Source organism: Artemia franciscana, chromosome 12 (genome assembly GCF_032884065.1).
Source record: "Artemia franciscana chromosome 12, ASM3288406v1, whole genome shotgun sequence".
NCBI classification, from domain to species: Eukaryota; Metazoa; Arthropoda; class Branchiopoda; order Anostraca; family Artemiidae; genus Artemia; species Artemia franciscana.
In genome coordinates, this window is record NC_088874.1 from 39,257,656 (window position 1) to 39,284,190 (window position 26,535).

The following is a 26,535-nucleotide window of genomic DNA, read 5'->3' on the forward strand; positions in this document are numbered from 1 at the left end:
TTTTCCAATCGAATGAGCCTTTTTCCAAGTTTCTACAACAAATGACCATCTCAAAATATCTATGAGATGCATTTTGGAAAAATACGAGGTGAGGGGGCATCCATCCTCCAATCACTCTGAATCTTATAAAGGGCACTAGAAATTCTAATTACCGATCCAATGAGCCTCCCCCAAAGTTTATACGATCAATCTTTCTATAAAAACCTTATATGCCCCCTTGGGCATAGCTTACAACCCTTGTCTTGACGACTGAGGGGCTGTCATCCTCAAGGACATAACTTCCGGACCTTTCAACAACATTCAAAAAAATGTCTGTCCTATTTTGATAGATGTGTTTGGGGAAATGGTGGGCGTGCAAGGGGGGTTAGTTGCCCTCCAATCACATTTTATTAATAAAAAAAGGCACTAGTTCTTTCAATTTCCAATCGAATGAGCCTTTTCCGAAGGTTCTAAGACATCATATGGCCATCTCAAAATTTCTATCAGATGTATTTACGAAAAATGCGGGGTGTGGGGTTATCCATCCTCAGATCACTCTGAATCTTATAAAAGGCACTAGAACATCTGATTACTAATCCGATGAGCCCACTCCGAAGTTTATACGATCACCCTTTATATAGATATACCTTACATACCCAAGGGGAAAAATTACAGTCCTTGCCCTGAGGACTGTGGGATTTTGTCATCCGCAACAACATAATTTTGCAGACTTTCAACTACGTTTAACAAAATGGCTCTTTCAAAATTTTGATTGAATGTATGTAGGGAAATGGTGGGCATGAGACGGGATTTAGTTTCCCTCTTTTCACTTTCAACTATTAAAAAGGGGAATAGCCCTGTCAATCTCCAATTGAATAAGCTCCTGTCGATGTTTCTAATAGAACAAATGGCCCCCTATAGTTTCGATCAGTTGCATTTCAGGAAAATACGAGGTGTGTGTGTGTGGGAGGCGGGGGGTTATCCGCTCCCTGATAACTGAATGTTAAAAAGGGCACTATGACTTCTGATTAGCAATCCAAATATCCCCCTCCGAAGTTTATACGATCAGCCTTTCTACATAAACCTTATGTGCCCCCGAGCAAAACTTACAATCCTCGCTTTGAGAGCTGTAGGGGTTTTTCATCCTCAAAAACATAATTTCTGGTCCTTTCAACTACGTTAAACAAAATGGCTAACTCAAAATTTGTATTATTGCGTTGGGGAAATGGTGGGCGTGGGAGGGGTATTAGTTGCCCTCGAATCACTTTTGACTATTAAGAGGGGCACTATCCCTTACAATTCCCAATCGAATGAGCTCTTTTCGAAGTTTCTAAGACAACTCCTTCGATAGAAAGTGACCCATTCTAAAACAAAAAAATAAATAAAATAAAAACAATAATACTTCTATGTGCCCACATCGCTCTTTACTTAAGCAGCGCATGATGTTATAATTATTATACAGCTAATATAGCAGCATAAATTAATAAGTGCAAGATGCAGTGCTTCTTTTTCAAACAAAAAAAAAACAAAAAAACAACAATTCCATGACTAAGATTTTGAGCAAGATCGCCTCTCTAACTGACTCAATCTTTTTAATCAGGGTTCCTTAAATAATTGCTGACTCTAGGAACAGAAAGTAATAAGTATATGATAAGCTTTAAGAAAACGAAATAATAAATTTTAACTTAAAAAAGCGTTTCAATTTGTATTAAGTTAAAAGGAAAATAACATGTCTCAGGTCTTCTTTTTAATTGTTTCTTGACTCCGGAATCGGTTCTTTGGCTGAGGAGCAGAGGCCATGGAAGAAGCAGAAGAGCTTGGATGAGCAGTAAATTCGTTTAGCGAGGGGTTAGCAAAAAAGATAATAATTTCAAAATGTTTAAGGGCTCCAATTCTTTTAAAATTTTTAAAGGAGAAACAAAAAGGCAAAACAAGAGTTTTACAGATACTTAAATGAACTTAAAGTTGAGGACCCTTGATTTTTCTTTTAACTTTAAAATTAAAATAAGACTGGTCTGTTGCAACGCCTTTTTCTGTGAAGAATTGAAGCTATCACACAAAAAGACGGCAACAGCATACAGACTTTTATTTATTATTAATTAGCGAAATTTACTGCTCAGCTCCTCACTTAATTGCTTAGCCTTTCAACCTAGAAAAGAAAGAAGACGTTAATTGATGGGAGATAAAAGACCTGTAAAGAAATGATGATAAAAACAAAAACGAAAGAAACAAAGAGCTCATATGGCACTTATGACGAGGTCGGAAGAGCCAAAAGGCTCATATGGTATGAGCTCTAGCAAAACTCAAGAATCAATAGATTGCTTTAACAAAAAAATCAGAGGCTTAATGCCGGTCGGGATTTAAAATAAGAGCTCTGAGTCACGAGGTCCTTCTAAATATAAAAATTCATTAAGATCCGATCACCCACTTACAATTTAAAAATACCTCAATTTTTTCTCTCCCTTCAGCCCCCAAGATGTTCGAATCTGGGAAAACGACTTTATCAAGTCAATTTTATACAGCTCCCTGACACACCTACCGATTTTCATCGTCATAGCACGTCCAGAAGCACCAAACTCATCAAAGCACTGAACCCCACCATCTAACTCCCCCGAAGAGAGCAGATCCAGTCCAGTTACGTCAGTTACGTATCTACGACATTTAAAAGCATTTTCCAAGATTTCTGGTTTTCCCCTCCAACTCCCCCCAATGTCAACAGATCTGGTCGGGATTTGAAATAAGAGCTCTGAGACATGAGTTCCTTCTAAATATCAAATTTCATTAAGATCCGGTCACCCGTTCCTAAGTTAAAAACACCTCAATTTTTCTAACTTTTCCAAGTTAACAACCTCCGGTTCCCCCAAAGAGAGCAGATCCGTACCAATTATGTCAATGTCGTATCTATAACTTGTGCTTATTCTTCCCATCAAGTTTCATACCGATATCTCCACTCTAAGCGTTTTCCAATATTTCCAGTTTCCAAGATTTCTGTTTCCCCCCTCCAACCCTCTATGTCGCCGTATCCGATTCGAATTGAAAATGGAGCATCTGAGACATGAGATTCTTCTATATCAAGTTTCATTGAGATCCGATCACCCATTCGTAAGATAGCTCGATTTCACGTTTTTCAAGAATTCCAGCTTCCTCCTCCAACTCCCTTCAATGTCACCGGATCTGGTCGGGATTTAAAATGAGTTTTAAAGCACAAAATCCTTCTAGATATCAAATTTTATTAAGATCTGATCAACCGTTCGTAAGTTACAAATACTTCATTTTTTCTAATTTTCCCAAATCACCCCGCCCCCCCCCCAACTCCACCAAAGAGAGCGGATCCGGTCCGGTCATGCCAGTCACCTATCTTGTACTTGTGTGCTTATTCTTTCCACCAAGTTTCATCCTGATCTCTCCGCTTTAAGCATTTTCCAAGATTTTCACCCCCCCCTCCTAATGACACTGGACCCGGTCGGGATAAAAAATAAGAGATCTGAGTTTCAAGGTCCTTCTAAATATGAAATTTCATTAAGATACGATTACTCTTTCGCAAGTTAAAAATACCTCATTTTTTCTATTTTTTTTATAATTAACCCCCCCAACTCCCCCAATGAGATCAGATCCGTTCCGGTTATGTCAATCCCGTATCTGTGACTTGTGCTTATTTTTCCCACCAAATTTCAGCCTGATCCCTCCACACTAAGCGTTTTCCAAGATTTTAGGTCCCCCCCTCAATTCCCCCCAATGTCACCGGATCCAGTCGGAATTTAAAAGAAGAGCTCTGAGACACGATATCCTTCCAAACATCAAATTTCATTAAGATCTGAACAACGGTTCGTAAGTTAAAAATACTTCAATTTTTCTAGTTTTTCCGAATTAACAGGCCCCCCACTCCCCCCCCCCCCCAGATGGTCAAATCGGGAAAACGATCTAATTTAATCGGTTCCGGTCCCTGATACGCCTGCCAAATTTTATCGTCCTAACTTACCTGGAAGTGCCTAAAGTAGCAAAACCGGGACCGACAGATTTTGCGATTGTGACCGACAGATTTTGCTATGTCACTTGGTTAATACCAAGTGCCATAAAAACCACAGAATATAAATTTTGCTTGAAAATAGCCACTACTTTATGATTCGGAGAATGGATTGGGCCATTTTTCCTGAGGTGCCGCGAGCTATCTCACATTAGTGTTAATTGGCCGAAGGGAAAATTTGATGAGCTATTTCTTGGCATTCTTACATAGACGGCTCCACAAACGACTGTTATGGTGAAGAATTTTGTGCTTAAGGTGATGGAAGTGAGACGCAAACGGCGCGATTAGAAGTACATAGTGTTTGATTTCGATTTTACTCCGTTTGTAGCTAGATGTATGCAGTCACGACTTTTGTTTATGGCCCCCAAGTTTTCCAGTACAAATTAAATTATATATATATATATACCTTGTGATCAACAAGCTTAGCAACCCTTGGAAAAGCCTGCAAGAGTATTTGGATGACATTCGTAAAAAAACACAGACTGCATAATGTGTTTTTGTGATACTTATATAATAACACTTTGTTAAACCTATTAACTAAATGAAATTAAAAAGAAACTAACAATATAAACTTGCTGAGAAATTTGATAAAAAACTCTAGAAAGTAAACAATGGACTCAAAACTTAATAGAGCTGATATTGGATTATATGCGGTTTCAAACTTGAAGCAAACAGCTAAATCAACGAAGATACGAAACCTAAGTGCAATCAACAATAAAGGCAAACTGAAATAAAATTAACTTAAATAAAAGTGATGTCCCCCCTTTACCTCAACCCTGTAAGGCTAGAGTTTTATTTGTATATTACTGAAAACCCAATAGCTACCTTAGACTGAAAATTTCATTTACCTAGCTAATTTTCCATACATGATTGAAGGAAGGATGGACTTAAAAGGAAGAAAAGAAGGGTTATAAGTAGTTAAAACTATTAAAACTAGACTATTAATTAGACTATTAAAACTAAATTGATTGTCACAAATACCACATAAATAGTTTTCAGTAAAACAAAAATAATACTCTAGTCTTTGGTGGTTTAAGATGATCATCAAAGGAATTCAAAATAATTTTTAAAATGGTTTTCTTTCCAACTGCCATAATAACTACCATATTGTTCGACCAAAGTTAGCTGAAACAATAAGTTGGTAGCATTGGTTATGGCAGCAGCAGCAGTCACAGTGGAAAAATGAAATAAATTCGAATTGATTAGGGTTTTATTAACTTTTATTCAATAAGCTCAATTCAAAGTTTCAGCACGACAAATTCAGCATTCCAATCCTTTGTTGTTTTTTTTTGTATATACAACGAAGAAAACAAGTTACAGTTAGGAAGGTAATTCAAGAGAGTTCACAAGACAAGAATAATACAAAATTTTCGACTTTGATCAACCCCCCGACGCCAATTAAAGTCGCCACCCCACGCCATACATATATACCTCAGCTCAGAATATCATTCTTCTTTTGTTTTAGCAATATTTAATAAGAATTTTTTTAAGCAGTCCACAGGCTCACTTTCAGCCCACTTCCAGAAAACTCCACTGATTCCAAATTTTAAAACTATGCTGAAATAAGGCAATTTTTTGCAAAAACAATGTTCTAGTAGCTCGACCGTCCTGTCTATACCTTTTAGGGTTGTCATCCTCAAAATAGGTAAATGACAAAACTAGACAACTCAAGATACCCATAATAAATAACGTAATCTCATTATACCATTAAGTACTGATACATGATAGTTAATTTTCCTAAGTTTGATTTCTGCATATGTATGTATATGAATGAAACCTAAGAAAAAAAATACATTTTATTTTTTAATAAAATTCATTTTTAAATAAACTTTTTTAATAATAAATTTTTATAAAAATGCTCTTTCTTTCCTAAGCTTTTGTTTTTCTCTGTCATACTGCAACCCCACAAATACTGACATTCAATAAGCATTCCTGGCCATGGAACCTTGCAAGGTACATGATATTACATGTGCCTTTATTATTTACTATTGTAAATGTACATATCTATATAAAAAATGAAGCTCACCTGTTGAGCTTGGCCAGCTTGTTGCGAAGTTACAACCTGCTGGGATGGGGCAGATTGAGGCTGTCCTCTTTGAAATTGTTTGAAACCTGGTCGCTGAGCTTGCTGTCGAGGCTGCTGCTGTTGTAAAGATAAGCGCTGTAGTGGTGCTCCAGGGCGAGTTTGTCCCATCTGAGGTGACAGTTGAAGCAACAATCTAAGATCCTGTAATACAGATGCAGGTAATACGTTGTGTTCAACCAGTAGCTTTCTCACAGTAATAATCCACAGTTGTAGTTCATTCGTATCTTTACAAAGCCAGAACTTCTGGGTCATGGTAGCCTTCTGCTCATTACTAATTAGAGAGTTTGTCAACAAGCTTCGATGTTGCTGCACAGCAAGCTGAATTTGTTGTAAGTGTTGCGCGTACTGTTGCGTCGTTAATTGCTTTTCTTGGGGTACTTGTTGGACATTTTGTGCTTGTTGAACTGGCTGTTGCTGGATGGGGGTTATCACTTTTATTTTGGGTTCCCTTCCAGTAACCTTTCGGTATAAAACCTAGAAAAAATAATCCGTAAGTAGTATTGATAACAATATTGGAGAGACAGTCTTTCAAGATTTCAACAACAAACTAATATTCACATGTTTCGTACGTTTCTTTATACTAAGATAAGTATAAAAATACTGAAGTAGTTGAACCTGATATTCAATGTATCATTCCTTTCACAAAAGAACTAATCAGATTTTAGTTCATTTCTGAAGGCTTAGAATTTGGCATAGAAACATCAAGTAAATGCAATAATGGGAAGCATGGAGGAGTTAACTGACTTCTTACAAACGCTTAAAGAATAGTGTGATTTATTTACGAAATGTTATTGGCATAAATGTCAAACCGCAAACAACACTCATGACCCTGCTTACCATATCTTTAGTTCAATACAGGCTAGCGTCTAACCCTAGTGGCGCAATAGATTTATTGGATTTCGCTTCGCACGCATTTTGTTTATGATTAAAAAGAATCATTTATCCAGCAGCAGAAAAAAAACTATCAGAAATTCTGGAATTCTGGCAAATTCCCCCACTTCAAAATTTCACCTAAACATTTCACCCCCCGGAAGCTTCCCTTCTCATGGAAAAGTCTCCCCGTGAAAAATCCCCTCAGTGAAAATGCACTCCTCCTTACCCAAAGATGTATGCATACTTCCCAATAACAAGTACCATAAGTAAACAATTAGCAAATCTTATAACTTAGCTGTCTTTCTCTAGAGGAAGGGCCATGTTATCTCGAAAGGCATAGTTATTGGGCCTTTCAACTATGCTGAGCAAAATGGCTATCTCGAAATTTTGATCGGACGTTTTTGGGAAAAAGGGGTGTGGGAGGGGGCCTAGTTGCCCTCCAATTTTTTTGTTTCCTTAAAAAGGACTCTAGAATTTTTAATTTCTGTTTGAAGGAGCCCTCTTACGAAATTCTAGGACCATTAGGTCAAGACAGATCACCCCTAGGAAAAAAAACAAACACACATCCGTGATCTTTTTCCTAGCGAAAAATAATGAAAATTCCACGTTTTACGCACAGAAGGACTAAGTTCAACTAGGTTCAGCATATAAAACTTTTGATGCTATCCTCACTAAAATAATTCACATAACTGCTAAAAAAAAAGTTCCTGTCCTTCTACATTAAAGAATTACCTTTAGGTCACCAAACAGGTTTGTACATATATGTTAGCACATTTGCAAACATTAACTATGAGTCCATATAAGCACTTCACCTTGATTCTTGTAACATGGATGATGCACGTCAAATATAGCAAATTGAAGCTTATGCAGCCTGTGACTTCAAATTGAAAAAAAACCTAAATCCTTCAAATTTACCCAGCTTGACTCCGATTCTAAATACGATTTTTCAGCTTGCCATGTCGAAAGTTTTCCAGGAGTGGGGAGGAAAATATTACTCCTGGGCTAAGCATATACTCCTGCGGTAGGTAACACGAATATTACAATGCGGGGGATATATCATAGTCTAAGCATCCAAACTATGTGCTTGATATTTGGGTGATAGCTGTCCCTGGACGGTATATCACGAAACTTTTAGAATTCGAGCAGAATTAATACTCTTTGTCGGGCTGAATGACGCTTTGAATTGAAAAAAAAAAAAACATAGGCGAAGACCTATATTGATGCTTGATGCCCCACAAGTGGTCACAGGTACTTTTTCCGTGGCTAAGTCTCTCCCCCCCCCCCCCACTGACTTATCACCTTCACCCAAGAATCGCAAACAGATGTTACGAAAAAAATTCAAGTGATTATTAAAAGCAATTTCACAGCTAAAATTATCCTCGTGCACACTTTTATGTTCCTTTACAGGGAGCCTAATCATCTTTTACGAAAAGAGGAACTATCAAATTCAGAGACAATAATCCTTAAATATTGCAAAAAATCATATATATACATATATACACACACACATATATATATATATATATATATATATATATATATATATATATATATATATATATATATATATATATATATCGTTAAAGTTAGGTTACATTATGTTAGTTAGGTTAAATTTGGTTATAAATATAAGAAATGGGTGAACCAAACCTGTCATCATCAAACCCTCCATTAAACTGAAAAAGTTGACTGGCACCACTAACTAAATCCAAGGAAAAAAAAAAGGTATTCCAGACATTCTCCAAAGAATGTCAACATTCAAGGGGTAGCATATATAAAGAAAAGTCATAAACACTAGCCGAAACATGGCTGTAAGTTATCCATTCGCTTGGTCCAGAAGCAAGTTTTCATAGTTTCAATTACTCCCCCGAAAGATTTTTTGTACACCCCTAGAATCTGATGAAAACTTTCTTTAATTGTCATAGGAAAAATTGAAGAACACCCCCCATACAATGAAACCCCATTAACAACTTGTAGTTACTAACTTCATTTTGAAAGGGTAGATAGAAAAATTTCAACTCCTCACATGATCAATATCCGAAAGGGCCTAACATCATGGTTCTTGCTTGATCTACCTTGGTTGCAGCGGTAGCAGCAACATAGTAAAGAGCGAACCACAGCCCATAGCAACCAAAAGTTAAAAAAAACGCGTTTAGAAAAAAAAAACCTATTAAAAAAAACTGCCGTGTGATACTGATTCAGGAATGGTAATTATTATTTCGGTTTGTCTTAATAGTAAAAGTTTATAGCGAAAAGAATTTAAAAAAAAAGCAAACCCCTCGAAAATGAGGTCAGATCAAAATGAAAATTGTACCATTTGAATCAGCAAGGTCAAAAACCTTGTATAGGCAAATTACAGTCCCTCTCCTTGTACAACAAGGATATTCACTTTTTTGCATGGGTAGCACTGATCTGTCTCCCGTTTTCTAGCAGGGCTAGGGGGTGACCAGAACATCCTAGAGATGTATAATAACTCATTTGAACGGAAATCACTGTGTCGGTATCTGACGTTTTATATCATGTGTATCGGTGTGAGCGTATTGTTATTGGGCGTATTGGTATCGCAGGTAATAAAGAAAACGGACCTGTTTCTCTGAATACATGAGTAATACAGGCTTATCTTAGTTTTTACAAGATTTTTAGCAGAAACTAAATTTCTGCTAGGGGGGGGGGGCAAACTTGGGTCAAAGAGGCAGCTGCCCCCCTGCCCCATAAAAATGACACCCCTTTCTACGTTTTTTCTATAAGTTCCACCATCAGCAAGCTCCAAATGGCACTAAAACGGCACTTTTGATGCCATGTCTCAAGTGAGAAAGCTGGGATAGTGGGCTACCAGTACTTTTTAGAGTGACGTTTAATGGCTCATTTGAAAGCTATTTTTCCTATCTACGTGATGTTTATCAATTCTACCATCCAACAACACTTTTGATGTCAATTCTTAAGTAGAAAAGCTTGGAAGTATAAAACGATGTCATCATCGTAATAATTATGGTCCAGAAAACTTAACCGGATGTTTTCAAGAATACCTCCTATATATTCCTTCTCCAAGCCCCCTTAATAAGCTACACAATGAAAGTGCAAGCACTAATATATCAAATTCGATTATTAGAGGTTTGGTTCTTTTGGTAAGCTCTTGACTTCAAATTAGAGTGGCTTGCGCTCTATTCCTGCTTGTTTTTTTTTTTAATTCTGTTCTCCCTTCTATACGATCACTTTCAGCTAATTTCACTGTTTTTATAAATGTGAAATGTAAATGGAGGTTGGGGTAATGGCGGTCAGTGGGTAATGGCGGTCACTATGATTTCTCGTAAAGTCGATAACGCAGATTGATACCGATTGATGCTGCCATCTCAAGACAGTTTACGGAAAAACTAATGGAGCGCTCGCCATCTTGTCAGTTTTAGTTTGTCTGTTGTGTAAGAAAAACTGTTTTGACGTTTCACCTTATAAGACAGACAATAGTTTAATACACTATCATCTCTTTCTGTTGACATTTCACGGAACGAGACTTATCTCGCAATAACGAGGTAAGCCATATCGTTATACCACGTAGCATTTTATTAAGGTTTAAGCACTGGTATTTTCATTTTTAGCCGATAAATAATGACCATACGGTTGGGGTAATGCTGGTCACCGCACTTGGGGTCATGGCAGTCGCGATCCTAGTAACATTCTAGCAACAGCCATTACTAGAGGATTATGAATTCGAAAGGCTGCAGATCCATTCAAAATACCGTTCAGCACGTTGCAAGAATGAATAAATAAAGAGTGGAATTGATTATGATCCAAGCTTAGGCGGGAAGTGTGTCTTCCCCCTGCAAACGAAGCAGCTCTAGCTGATCATGTAAAAACTTTATCGAAGAGTTTCTACGGTATCACTGCACTAAAATTACGAAAAATTGCATTTGAATATGCTGAAAGAAACCAATTAAGCCATAGATTTGATAAAGACACAAAAATGGCTGGCCTGAATTGGATGTGTGGGTCCATGAATACAAACAAAATTAGAGTGCCCAAACCCGAAGTCACAAGCATCGGAAAAGCCACGAGGTTTAACAAAGAGGAAGTAAATTGTTTTGTTTTTTTCAAAATTCACAACAGGCCATGGATAAATGCAAGTTTAAAGATACCAATTATTGCAACGTAGGTGAAACAGGGATCACCACTGTGCAGGATCCTGGTCTAATACTGATAGGACGGGGCCAAAAGGGTGTGGGTTCTATAACAAGTTGGGAAAGGGGCAAAAACATTACAGTTGTGTGTGCAATGAGTTCGATAGGGCTTTATACTCCACCAATGTTCATTTTTCCTCGATCTCGTATGTCCCCGCTCTTAGAAAAAAAATGGACCAACTGGATCAGTTTACTCATGCTCTAAGACAGGCTGGATTAATGAAGAACTGTTAGTTGTTTGGTTAAAACACTTTGTTCAGTTTACTCACGCTAGTAACGACAACAAAATGCTTCTAATTCTGGACAACCATTAAGCTCATTGCTCAGCTGAAGCTTATGATATTTGTAGAAAGAAAGGGATTGTTATGGTGTCACTGCCGTCCCATACATCACATAGGCTTCAGGCTCTAGATGTAGTATTTTACTCGCCCTTGAAGGCTGCTTACAAAAGGGAATGTGATTTGCTCATGACAACCAGGAACTTATTAAAAATAACCCCTTACGATGTAGCAGATATTCAATAAGGCCTATTCACCAGTTGCTACCATTGCAAAAACAACAGGTGGGTCCAAAAACACCGGGATCCATCCTCTTAATCCAGGAGTTTTCACAGATGAAGATTTTTTGGTAGAGGACATCCTCCAGAAGAATGAAAAGTTAACGCCTGATTGTGTGGACGATTCCTTTAAAGCTAATACAAATGAAGTCATCGCAGAAGTAGACCAATACGAAGTTAACTAAAAAGGAAAGAAGAAAAGAACCAAAGAACTATACGAGTAAAAAAAATTAATGGGGAAAAGAAAAAGCCTGCTGTTACTGAAAGAAAAATACAAAAAGTGAAGCAAAAGGAAATGAGCAGGAAACTTTTTGAATCTGACTCCAACACTTCGACTGATGATGAAAACATTTGTGAAGACGAATCAAAAAGTGAGCTATTTTTGACAAATATAGGTCAAGAAACTTGTTTCTACCTCGAAGACACAGGGAAAGATAGAGAAATGTGGTATCAGTGTATTTCTTTTGCATTATGGGCACATCAAGAAGGTTCTGGATGGGAGACTCCAGAGGGATATTTATGTGACATGTACTCCAGAAAGTCAAATTGACTTAAAGCTCATAAGTTAAATATACTGGCGCTTAAAGTTGTTACGCCTTTTTTTAGTATGGAAATAATTTTTTTTTTTTTTCAAATAATTGACTTCTAATTATGTCCATACTTTCAATTACGTTTTTGTAATTTCCTAACTACAGAATTATGTAACAATATAAATATAATGATTCAGTTTAACATGTTTATGTCTTTGAAATTTCTCATATTTCTTAATTTACAGCCATTTAGTAGAACCTGACATTGCCGACTGCCATTACCCTATGATAGGGGGTAATATCGGTCAAAGCTGATTTTGCAAAACAATTATTAATACCAATATGTAAGCTTGATTAAGGCTCAATTTAAGTATGCAATAGGTAAAATATACTCTATTGGCGATTTAACATGATTTCTTTTGAATTTTATTTTTGTGCTAATGTTTATTCTCATTTTACCCTAGGTGAACGCCATTACCCCAGTCTCCCCCACTAATGTTTTAACGCATGTCTTAGGAAGGTATTTGGTCAAGCATTTTGATTCAAAAGGGAATAGAGGTGCTCCAGTTAATGGTTTGCTACGATATTCTGAGTAGATTACTAGATTTATACCCCAAAGAGTGGTTTAATTTTGTCATGATCCTGTGGGTGGGTGGGGGGGTTCAACGTTGGAAGCGATTTTCCAAAATCAAGTGAAAATGACACAAAAACTGAAAAACGTGCCGTAATGGAAAAAAAGGTAAAATTGTGCTTAAAAAAATGACCTGTTTCAGTAGATGCTTGAATTATGCAGGCTTATCTAAGTTTTGACGACATTTTCGGAGAAACTAAATTTCAGCTGAGAGGGGGGGGGGGGGGTTGTAATATCAATAATTATAATATTACTTACTCGAATTATAATATTGACAATTCTACTATAATATTCTCTCCATACGCAAGATTGTGCATCCAAAGAGGAAGAAAGACAACTGAAAATAGTTCTCTAGGAGAATTCAGGAATTCTTCCCAAAATTTTTGGAATGAAAACAAGCTTAGTTTATAATACCATATATCGTACCTACACAAGAAATTTTTTTGAAATTTCCACTCATTTCTGAGTATTGAGTGGTTTTTTATTTAGGGACAGATCAAATAAATCCCTAAGCCTAAAGGCAAATTTCTGTTGAGCTAGCAAAATTTTCCGCAAGTATGTCGATACATAAACCTGTCTGCTCAGTTGAACTTTTGTATCGTAGCTACTCGCCTGGAGCTACTTTCTTAAGTTCCACTAAATTTAATTTTTTAGAACAATGAATTCAAGATCTATTAAGTCTTTTTTATATTATTTTTTTACAAAAAGAAACGACACTATGTTTTGATATTTTTTCCACTCTAAACTAATTTTTTCCTTCAATTCATATACGGATTCTTGGATCTACTCCTTATTAAGGGTTGAGGTGTCTTACCTCCCCTAGATTGAAGGTGATCAGAAATTATGTAAAAAAAATAAATAATAAGTTTTCAACTGAACAAAGCACCAACATTATAACTTAAAACGAACAGATATTATTCCGTATAAATAAAATAGGTCATAGCAATATTGTTTCTAAATTAAGTTTTAATCAAAAACAAGCATAGATTGATTAAAAAAAAAGTTTTTCCCTGGGAAGTAAAGAACGAAGTTGAAACTTAAAACGAACAAAAATTATTACTTCACATCCTATCTAACATATATCAACAAAACTAATGCAAATAAATTAACTGGTGGTATTTCCCTATGTTTCTAACATTACAGAAAACTAGGACTTTACTGAAAAACAAAGCGATATAGGAGTTTTGGTACTGTGAAAGTAAACCTTTTAAGGACACTTTCAACAGTATAAAAATAAAGCATTTTTAGATTGTTGCTTTATTTATGTATTTTTTGTTTAATTTGGCATTACTTCTGCAAAATGAACTCAGTTCAATGACTTCGAAAGGTCCAAAAGGACCTTTCATGATTTATTTTTTAGACAAGTTCGAAGTGTCACTACAGACTCGCTTTAGAATTTGTATCACAACTTAAAATTCTGCGTTTTATAGAGAGCAGCAACTGGATTTCTAGAGTTCATATTACAGTTGATATGTTTCACAGCTCCTATAGGACTAAGAAAACCGTTATAGATTAGTTTCCTGTTGTAAGGCTACGCATTTACTTTTGACTCCTAAATCAATATTCTTGGTTTTTATACTAGGCTTTTGTTTTTTCAGTAAAGTGGTAAGAATGGATCAAACAGTTCTGTTGTTTGGTACATGGATTGAAAAATGGCACGATGTACTTTTAGAATTTTGAACTACAACCCGAAATTCGACCAAGCTTACCATACAGCGGTAAACGCAAGGGGACATTCTGACTAAATAATAGTGCATCATTAAATGGCAAATGGAATTCAATGTTAGGCTAGAAAAATCAATTTGAATACTTTCTCCTCCTAATACTTCCTGAGTGGATTACTGAGGCAAACTCTTAAGATGCGTGGAGTGGTGGAGGCAGGAGAGAGGGTTAGAATGCAGTCAACTGAAATCGAGGAATTCAAAAGAAAGAATAGAGTATAAGAACGTAAAATGATTTTCAGGAAAACTGTTCACTCAGAAACAACAAACTATTAACTCAGCTGAAACAACTATTCCACTCATAAAGAATATTTGGCCAGTAACAAAATATTCCCTCAGGAAATACTGACATATTTTTTGATTCCCTGAAGTTGAAAAAAAACAGTGTTTTCTATCTAAATCTTTATACAGTTTCACATATTTGAGTAGCTCCATAAAAAAAAGAAAATTAATAAAATAATGCAGTGATTTACGCCCAGCAATAAGATAAATGAAATTTACCGCAAGATCTTTGGACCGCTTACTCCTTTCAAGAAATTAAATAAAAAAAAAAACTCTTTTTTTAGCTGAAAGTAAGGAGCGACATTAAAACTTAAAACGGACAGAAATTACTCCGTATATGAAATGAGTTGTCCCCTCCGCAATCCCTCGCTCTTTACGCTAAAGCTTTTAATTGTTTTAAAAAGCAGAATTGTGGCAAAGAGTCAAGTTTTTAATTGTATTAAAAAGTAGAATTGTGGCAAAGAGTCAAACTTTAGCGTAAAGAGCGAGGGATTGCGGAGGGGACAACTCATTTCATATGCGGAGTAATTTCTGTTCGTTTTAAGTTTTAATGTCGCTCCTTACTTTCAGCTAAAAAGTTTTTTTTTATTTAATTTCTGAACGTTTTTGAATTAATGTATGTTTGGTTTTGGCTCTCCGCACATAAATTATTAAAATGAAATTTGTATATTAATTCTTTTTTTGGCTAAATGGCTTTCTCTTAGTTTTGATCAGACGATTTTGAGAAATAAGGGGTGGAGAAGGAGGCCTAGTTGCCCTCCAATTTGTCGGTTACTTAAAAAGGCAACTAGAATTTTTAATTTTTAACGAACGTTTTTATTAGTAAAAAATATACGTAACTTAAGAATTAACTTACGTAACAAACTTTCATAACCTTATATTTTTATTATGTATACGAGGGGGTTTGTACCCTCGTTAATACCTCGCTCTTTACACTAAATCGTAAGTTTTGTCCCAATTCTTTAAGAATGACCCCTGAATCAGAAAGGCCGTAGAATATATAGTTGAAGTTACTAAAAATACTTTAGCATAAAGAGCAAGGTATTTATCTCCTCCTAAATAAATCGCTCTTTATGCTAAAGTATTTTTAGAACCCCTCTTATGCGTAATAATCTCTGTTCGTTTTAAGTTTCAATGCTACTTCTTCCTTTCATTTGAAAAAACGTTTTCATGTTTATTTTTCATTGTTTTCTTATAATAATGCTAGAGAATCCTGCGCCCTTGTCATTGAATTTTTCTTCCCCCACGACAGATTCCTCCAAGGAAAGATCCTCCAACATAGCCCCCTCTCCTCAGCCCCACCCCCAAACAAAATAAAATCCCCCTGAAAACGTCTGTACACTTCCCAATAACCATTACTATATGTAAACACTGGTCGAAGTTTGTAACTTGCAGCCCCTCCCCCAGGGATTGTGGGGGAGTAAGTCATCCCCAAAGACATAGTTATTATGGTTTTCGACTATGCTGAACAAAATGGCTATCTCAAAATTTTGATCCGTTGACTTTGGGAAAAAAATGAGCGTGGGAGGGGGCCTAGATGCCCTCCAATTTTTTTGGTCACTTAAAAAAGGCACTAGAACTTTTCATTTCCATTAGAATGAGCCCTCTTGCGACATTCTAGGACCACTTGGTCGATACGATGACCCCTGGGAAAAAAAACAAACAAACAAATAAACCACGCACCCGTGATTTGTCTTCTGGCAAAAAATACAAAATTCCACATTTTTGTAGATAGGAGCTTGAAAATTCTACAGTAGGGTTCTCTGATATGCTGAATCCGATGGTGTCATTTTCGTTAAGATCTTACGACTTTTAGGGGGTGTTTTCCGCTATTTTCCTAAATAAGGCACATTTTCCCAGGCCCGTAACTTTTGATGGGTAAGACTAAACTTGATGAAACTTATATATTTAAAATCAACATTAAAATGCGATTCTTTTGATGTAGCTATTGATATCAAAATTCAATTTTTTAGAGTTTTGGTTACTATTGAGCCGGGTCGCTCCTTACTACAGTTCGTTACCACGAACTGTTTGATATCCTTGATTTTCTCGTGTTACTCGCCTATTTTTACGCTTCTTCAAATTATAAACAAAATCCAAAGAAAGAAATAAAAATACTACCAATATTAAGAGAAAATACTTAATTTTAAACAAAGATATGGATGAAGTATGTAGGTAATTTTTTTGAAAAGTAATAAGTTACTTGCTAAAACAAACACATATCATAAGATCCCTCATTCAATATATTTTTTTAATAAACTACTACTACTGTCATAATTGAATCTAAGCCCCACTCTCCCTAGTAGAGCACTAGGGGGAAAGCCAAGACACAAATAGTCCTGGGTAACAGGCAAAGTTTTTTTTTCAAATGATATTATGAACCAACTATTGATGAGAAGAAATACAAAACAAAATGTAAATCAACATAATTAGCAAAGTTATAAATATACACTATGGCTGCATCTACAGATAAGGAAGTGGGACTGGTATGGTATTCAATTGTAAAGTTAAGCTGGCAGTTATCATGTTTGAAAATAGGGCTGAAAGGGGAATCATGTGATAGCCCATATTTATCTTTTAGATAGCAAAATAACCAATCCCTCCCAAAGTTTATACAATAATTATAATACTTTTATACATTACTTTTTCTGAAACAAACACTTACATAACAACAGAAGAGTATTATTTGATTTTCTGTTCAATACTGTTTCCAAATGTAATGCTTGTTATCAGGAAAATTACTTAAATAACAACAGAAGAGTATTATTTGATTTTCTGTTCAATACTGTTTCCAAATGTAATGCTTGTTATCAGGAAAATTACATCTAGTCCCCTTCCCATAGTGGGGATAAATATAGCTCAGGCCTATATAAAACTTTTCTGCTTTGGTTGGGTTCTTTTAGAGTAGCATTGTAAACCAACTACTGATGAGAAATAAGTAAACAAATAACACAAACCAACAGAATCAGCAAAGACTTATGTAACAAGTCTAAAGCAAGATACTTAAATAAAGGAAATGTTTTAACACTAATACCAGAAGAAAAGTGCAACTTGATGCTTTTTCATAGTAAAATTCTACATGAGATGCTTTTGACTCTCTTTTAGAACAGTTATCTTTAGAAAATGCCACTTTAATGATCGAATTCCAAGTCTAAATTATGCCCTGGAATTGTATTCTCAAAAATTTATATCTCTACCTTTTGAATATTCCTAGGGCTGCGAAAATTTTTGGGAGACAGCTCTATTTCATTAAGTCTACTGGAATTACTTATAGATATCAAAAATTGGTAATTTAAAAAACAAACAAATACAACAACAAAAAACACAAACTAAAATTTTCCTATTGGAACTAATTTTCTATTAGAAGAGCCTAGAGCTTTAAAACGCATTTTTAGAAACGACCTACTACTTTCAAATATCAAAAATTAGCCAACTTGCTGATCTCCCATCTCAAAAGCTGACTGTAAATGACAGAATAGATGGTGCAAAAGAAAATTTGCTTATAAACAAGGCACCTCCCACTGGGAGACTGTATAGTAAGGCGGTTGTGGGAGACAGGAAAATGTATCAAGGAGAGCACAAGGAGGACGAGAAATAAAAGAGAATAGAATATATGGTGTTTACACTGAATGAACAATAATTGTATATAACATATGTATATATTTATTTATGTTTTTTAAGAATGGTGCTATAATTATTTCTCAAAATTGGTATGCTACCATTTTTGGTGTAAAAAAAAGCGTTTTAGATAGGTCGCAACTTTGGGAAAATTGGTTTTCTAAACCATTCATAAACCATAGTGTACAAACAGTCCATGGAGGTCTATAAGAAATTATTTATGGTATCTTTATTTTATCATAACCATCATTTTTTACTATGGCAAGTCTCTGAATAATACTTGTTTTTGAAGAGCTAATTTGTGCATGAAATAATAGCTTATAATTGATTCTTAAATTTATCAGCTTAACAGTTTTACAGCAGGCATGTGTGGCCTAGAAGCGTTTTATTGCTTTGGGGAGACCTCTTGGTCAACTAATGAATATGGCAGAGTTGGTGTTACAGACAAAGATCAGGAAACCAAGGGCAAAAGAAAATCTGTTGATTAGACTTGTATATACATGTAAGAGGTAAAAGTCCCTCCTACACTTCATGTTATCAAATTCTCATCATAGTAGACATGAAACCTGGGAATCTGATGCATAGGGATGAAAAAAAGGTTCAAGGTGGCTCCTTGAGGGAGGCTCTAGGCAATAATGATGATATCACCACTTCTATTATTTACTAGGACACAGAAGCTTCTTTCAGTAGGAGAAGCATTCCTAAAAATTTAGAAAATTTTTGAGAAATTTAGATTCAATAGGATCTTCTGTATTTTTTCCTTGGGAGCATTACTACAGGCACCTAACTAGTCAAAATGAGCAGCAATTTCACAACAGCCACTGTTAAAAGAAATGCCAACATCATATTAAACGTGGGTGATTTTAACTAACCAACAGTTTTCTCTGAAATTCTCTAAGAGTCTTGTTGTTCATTAATATGTCAATTTCTTCCGCTGAAAGTCTTTTTAGAACGACACTGGCTTCTCTCATTCTCATCGAATTTAGATTTATATTCTAAAAAAAAGGAAAAAAATAATGTTACAAAAATTACAACAGTTAAATTTTTATGAAACGTTTCAATGATTTTAACTAATTGGGTTACATGTATATCGATTAGAGGTATGTCACAAACTAAATGTCAAGTTGAAGGACATAGTTAGGAAAGACAGCGTCCTACGGCTGGCAAAATATATGACAAGAATCGGTGGGCTAAGTACTTGTCTTTCCGACACAATTTTTTAGATTCTCTGGACATGGAGGTAATAGGCTTTTGGGCCTGAACCTCGATTCAGTTTGCTGAGTCCACTCATAATAAATATTTTATTTGTTTGCATATCATTTAGCTATTGTATAGTGGAGTGCTTTGCAATATCTTGTCAACTGTTCGCCAAACCACATCTCTACTCCAAAATTTCGTATCGCTAGTCATAATCCCCTTACATATCATTTGTTTAGAAAGACAAAGTAGGTTTGCCCGACAGTTTCAAAAAATAGAAACTTGAAAAAAGAAAATAAAAAAAACATTTAGATTGAACGCTTCAGGAGTCCCTATGATAAGACATTTATGAAGGCTAAAAACTTACGGGCCATGGTAAATACAAACGTCCAACAACATAAAATCATAGGCAGCGCAAAAAAAGGCATAGCGCAGCCTAAGTAAAGTTATCATTTTTTTTTTTACCAAGCACTTCGGATAGTTGGAGTTGTCGTAGAAACTTTGGGAGGGAGTAATTCGATTGGAAATTGAAAGTTCTAGCGGCCTTTTTAAGAGTCAAAAGTGATTGGAGGGGAACCAGCCCCCCCCCTCCTACGCCTCTTTTACCAAAGATATACGATCAAAATTTTAAGATGGCCATTTTGTTCGGCATAGTTGAAAAGTCCCATAACTATGCCTCTGAGGATGATACCCGCCACAACCCTTAGGACAAGGGTTGTACGCTATGCAATTCGCCCATTGCCTGCATATATTATTTGCCATCAGAAAAGTGGGGCATATTTGACCCTTGGTGTCACAAACATGGCCAAGGCATTTAGGTAAAGCTTTCAGGGAATGCTGAACTAAATGAAAAGACTGTGCATAGAGGTTGTCAAATGGGTGTAGCTCAGGAATGGATTTGGCTATTGAGTTGGAATTTTCAGGGAATGATGAGGGGGTTAATGAATTGATCAAAAGGTAATATATGCGTGCAACTACTACTACTACTACTAAAATTACTACTATTACTGCTACTACTACAACTAGTAACTACTTCTACTGCGACTACTACTAAGAGTAAGGTGAAAATTTCAGGGTATGTTGAGGGGGATATTGAATTAATAAAGACACCATGTGCATATTACAACTACTACTACTAGTAGTACTATTACTAATGCTACTGCTGCTAGTACTACTATTACTTTGGTTAATAGTGTTAAGACGAAAACTTTTAGGGATTCCTGAGGTACAGCTTAGAGCACTAACTAAAAGCATTTTGAGAGGGATATTGAACTAGTTCAAAATACACTATGTAAATGCGGGTTATCCAAGGAATGTATCAGCAGTATCACAGCAACACCTAAGGCTAGTAAGCTAAAACTTTGGGCAACTAATATTACTACATCTGTTGCTACATATTCTACTACTGCTACCATTATTATTATTACTACTACTACTACTACTACTACTACTAATACTACTACTACTACTATTGAACTAAATCAAAATATTTTAAGTACATCTAGGACATGAAACTGGCATATACGGTATATCTTGGGACCAGAATAGGATATGAAGTGGAAAACTTCAGGGAAAGTATGTTGCTATAAAACTAAATCAAAAGGCACTATGCGCATGCTGGTTGTCAGTAGGGCGTGTCAGCAATGTCTCAAAAACAGCTAAGGGTATTAAGTTTAAAATTTCAGGGCTATTACTATTACTGCTCCTAATATGGAACTAAATCAAAAGGGTTAAGTGCATCCAGGTGGTCAAAATGGCATGGGATGCCTTAGGAACAGGATAAGTATTAAGCTTTGCTTTCAGGAAAAGTCGAAGGGGTATAAAACTAAATAAAAAGGTACTACGTGCATCTAGATTGTCAAAATGGCATATTTGCAGTATCCCAGTAAGGACTACGGGTGGTGCTTTGGAACTTTCACAGCTTGTTATTGTAAATATTGAATTAAATCAAAGGCATTATGTCCATCCAAGTTCGCCATATATTTGCGATATCTTTGGAACACATAGAGGTAGGAAGTTGAAACTTTTATGCCATGTTGAGGGGGATGTTTGATTAAATATGGATGTTAAAAGGGCCTATCTGCAATATATCTGGAACTTCTAAGGGCATTAAAGCGAAACTTTCAGGGTATGTTAGGGTCCATGTTGAAGAAATCAAAACACACCATATGCATTAAAGTTGTCAAAACGGCACAGTAGCAATATATAAGAAACGACTAAGGGAATTAATTTAAACCATTCAGGACTACTAAAACTACTCCTACTACTACAGCTACTATTTACGCTACTCCTACTACCGCTACTACTCCGACTATTTACGACCGTGACTGCTTGCGTTTGTAACTTACAACTGCGAAAACTTGTGACAGCGACTCCGACTACTTGTGACTGCAACTCCAACAGCTTACGAACGCAACTACTACTACTTGGAACTGCGATTGCGATTACATGCGGATTTGACTCCAATAATTACTTGCGTCTACAGCAACTTACATCTGCAATTGCTTGCGACTGTGCATGCAAATATTTGAAACAGTGACTGTGACTACTTGTGACTGCTATTGCAACTACTTGGAACTGTTACTGCGGCTACCCCAATGCTGGCCTTTTTTTAGTTGGCGATGCCAATGACCTTAAAATGGATTCCTTGTGTGCTTCACTTAAAGTAAAGCAAATTGTTAAAACACCGACGACTCGGGGAAATACCTCTCTTGATGTTATTTTAACTAATATGTATAATTTTTACACCCCTCCCTCAACTTTGCCCCCATTAGGTGGGAGTTATCATCTTTCCATTCTTTTGTCCCCCTCCTCAACTTTTAAGCATACTTTCTCAAAGACTTATAGCACTTACCACCCCCTTCAAAATTCTGGTCTTCTTTCTTTTGGTATGTGGCTGAGTACTGAAGATTGGTCCGACATTTATAGCTTACAAAACCTTGATGAGAAAACAGCGACGTTTCATAAAAAGCTAATTGATAAATATCAAATTTGTTTCCCAGAAAAAAGGTTTAAAAGGTGCTCAAGTGACAAACCCTTTATTAATCAAACAATAAAAACACTAATTAGAACCAAATTGAAGCTGTTTAAGAATGGTAAACTCGATCAAGCCAATATATTAAGAAAATCAATTAAAAGAGAAATTCGTAAATTGGCACGATCATACTACAAAAATAAGATCGAAGAATTGTTCACTAATAAGCCAAAAAACTGGTATTCCGAGGTTAAAAAGCTATTTGGCAGGAGTCTTGACCAGCTTAATTTCAACTTACCAGAGCCCCCTGATGTTACTGCAAATAGTCTAAATAAATTTCTCGCTTCCATTGTCCAGAGCCTTCCAGCATTGCCAATCCAATTATCAACAGGAGCCCCATCCCCTCTTTTCCCGACTGTTTCCCCGTCTGAGATTGAAAGAAGAATTGATAAACTAAGAAAGACAAGTGTTTGTCCTTTGGATATCCCATTTCCTCTTATTAGAGCCTTCGGTGATTTCCTGTCTAAGCCCTTGTCTGTCCTGTTTAACGAAATTACTAAGTCTGGGCAAATTCCAACAATTAGGAAACAGGGTTTTATTACCCCTTTGAAAAAGAAAAACGGAAAGCCTGGCTTTGATGGCGTTCGACCTATTACGCTTACTCCTATTTTTTCAAAATTGTATGAAGGATTCCTTGCAGATTTGCTAAAGGAAAAAATCCTACCTCTTACTGACCTGAAACAATTTGGAAACCTAAAATCAACTTCTACTTCCCACTACCTCGTTTCTCTTATTGACCACATCGGGAAAATCCTCGAATAACCTAATTCCTGGCTAAACTTAATTTCTATTGACCTTCAGAAAGCCTTTGACCTTGTTAACCACAATATTTTAATTGAGAAACTAGAAAGCGAGTTCAATATCGAACCCTTACTGATAAAATTGGTTGCCTCCTTTTTAACAAATAGATCACAGGTGGTTAAATACCAGAACCATTACTCAAATCCTCTCCCTATCTACAATGGCATACCCCAAGGAACTCTCCTAGGCGCCCTCCTTTTTTCAGTCATGGTTAACAGCCATGCGAAGGAATTTCCAGACCGTTGGAAATTTGTTGATGACCTAACGATTGTTGAAAGTTGCTTCAGAAATTTACTAAGTGACCCTATGAGTATTCTCAATGAAATTGGAAGTGAGGCTTTGGACCTAGATATGACCGTAAACTCCTCTAAGTCCATGATAATGCCGATTTGTTTCCTCAAATCCTCGCCCTGTTTTCTTAATCCTATCCCTCCTGAAATTTATGCATCCTCGGTTAAATTACTTGGAGTCACAATTTCTTCAAATTTAAAGTGGGATATCCACGTTAAAGATATCATCCATAAAGCTAATGCGTCTATCGCCCTCCTTAAGCTCCTAAATAAATATAGCGTCCCCCCTTCTCACTCCTTAAGGTTGTACACGTCTTTTGTCCGCCCGCATCTTGAATATGCTTGTCCAGTTTGGCACCCTGACATCTCCCGTGAAGAATCAGACAAAATTGAGTCAATCTAAAAAAGAGCCTTGCGAATAATTTTCAAAGAAGGCAGGGTGCCTTACTCTCTGCTCCTAAAAAAAGCTAGTTTGGAAACCCTTGAGCGAAGGAGGTCGTCGTTGTGACTCCGTTTTTCAAAAAATGCAATAACGAACCCTCGGACGGCAAGTATTTTCCCCAAACGTCACTCACCATCCAGATTACGACAGCCTCGAGCTGTTTCTGAGCCTATCCCAGTTTTGTCTCCCATTCGCTGCGTTACTTCCAGATATGAAAAAACCTTTGTCCCCTTCATCACAGAAAAAATAAATAAAATAGCCAACTAGTTTCTCCCCCCCCCCCTTCTTTTTTTTTGTGAGGTGCTTTAGGTCGTTACACTAATTTGCTTGCCTCCCGCTGTTTTGGTTTAGTTTCCCTTTTAATTCATATGTGTTTTTCGTGTGTTTTATGCTTCGTTCTTTTTTTTGTGAGTTTTTGGACTTTTTTTTAGTGTCCCTTTTAATTTGTAGATATATATGTTTATTTCTTGTTCATTTCTGTGTTACTATACTTTTTTGTCCCCTTTCCTTTTTTTTCTGACTTATATATTTTTTATTTATTTTTTTGACTCATAATTTGATTATTTATTATTATTAGCTTTGTGTTTTTTGCTTTGTTTGTTTTATTAGTCGACTCCGAAGTCCGAATTCGGCCCTTTGAGGGCTTGTGATAGTGATTTTTTTGAAATAAATATCTTATCTATCTAACCAGCCAACTTCCAACTGCAACTGTGACTACTTGTGACTGCTACGACTATTAATAATACCTCATCTACTACTAATACTACTACTACCGTTGTGGCAACTACTACTTGATATAAAACTAATTCAAAAGAGTCTGAGCACATCCAGGTTGTCAAAATCGCACACATACAGTATCTCAGGAAATGAATAAGACATTTAGTTGAAAGTTTCAGGGAAAGTTGTGGGTGATGCAAAAATACATTAAAATAAATGATGTGCATCCAGGTTGTCAGAAGGGGTGTGTGCAATATCCCATGAAAACTCAAGGTTATGTTGGACCTTCAGGGTATGTTTTGGGGATATTAAACTAAATAAAAACACTGTGCCCATCCAGTTCTGTCCAAAGGGCACATCTGCGATATCTCAGATATTAAGTAGAAAATCGGCAGGGTAAGCTGAGTGGAAAATTGAAAGAAATTGAACATCCAAGGTTATCAAATGGGTCAATCTGCGACAGGAAAGGTTCAAGGAATGAGTTTGAAACTTTCAATGCATACGAAACTTTCAAACTGCTCTTTGAAACTAACCCACTAACCTTCCCGCTTAGACTTAGTAATTTCTTCTCACAAACTTAACTGAAACATCTCTAACTTATAACCCCTATGAAACCCTTAAATTTCACAACCATGACTAAACTTTTGCTTCAAGACGATTAAAAAAAAAATTTTTATCAGGTAATGTCCCTAAGGCCTATATCTCTTAATTTGTTCCCTAATGCACTCCACATCGCCCTTAATCTTCTGTTTATCATAAGATCAACATGGCTACCACATCTACCATTTGATAAAACCTTGCAATCTAGATATGAAGATTTATTTACAGTTTTCAATTCATCCCATTTACATTCTGGTGAAACATTCAGCTCTTTTTCCGAAGAAATAAGAAATTAAAAACTAATATAAAGTTTCTTTTCTCAAAAGAGAGTTTATTTCTGAAATTAATTTTAAAATTTCTGCTTAGTATGGGCTGTTGCTTAATTACTGCTACCGCTATAACCATGACTAGCTTATCTACTTTATCAAAGAGGGTCCGGTACACTCTATAAAAACATCTCTTGTTTTAGAATAGCAGAAAAAGTCAATCAACAAAAACTTGATACAAAAATTCGGAGATACAAGAGCTAAGAGCTCATATGGCACTTATGACGAGGTCAGAAGAGCCAAGAGCTCATATGGTATAGGCTATAGCAAAATTCTAAGAACCAATGGATCGCTTTAAAAGAAAAATCAGAGGCTTAATGCCGGTCGGGGTTTAAAATAAGAGCTCTGAGTCACGAGGTCCTTCTAAATATCAAAATTCATCACCCACTCGTAAGTTAAAAATACGTCAATTTTTCTAATTTTTCCTCTCCCTTCAGCAACCCTCCCAAATGGTCGAATCGGGGAAAACAACTTTATCAAGTCAATTTTTGCAGCTCCCTGACACACCTACCAATTTTCATCGTCCTAGCACATCCAGAAACACCAAACTCGCCAAAGTACTGAGCCCTAACTCCTAACTCCCCCAAAGAGAGCGGCTCCCGGTTATGCAATCACGTATCTACGACATTTATAAGCGTTTTCCAGGATTTCGGGTT

General features: G+C 36.2%; 1 protein-coding gene across 1 annotated transcript in view; it reads right to left on the reverse strand.

The window, feature by feature from the left end:
* Positions 1–1,623: 1,623 nt before the first annotated feature.
* The window catches only part of LOC136034100 (uncharacterized), a gene marked incomplete at its 5' end in the record, with an annotated part of 32,651 nt that continues 7,739 nt past the window's right edge, over positions 1,624–26,535 (reverse strand). Inside the window, 2 exon segments of the mRNA XM_065715230.1 lie at positions 1,624–2,128; positions 6,030–6,563. Of these exon segments, the coding sequence (XP_065571302.1) occupies positions 2,108–2,128; positions 6,030–6,341 (333 nt within the window). The 3' untranslated portion in view covers positions 1,624–2,107.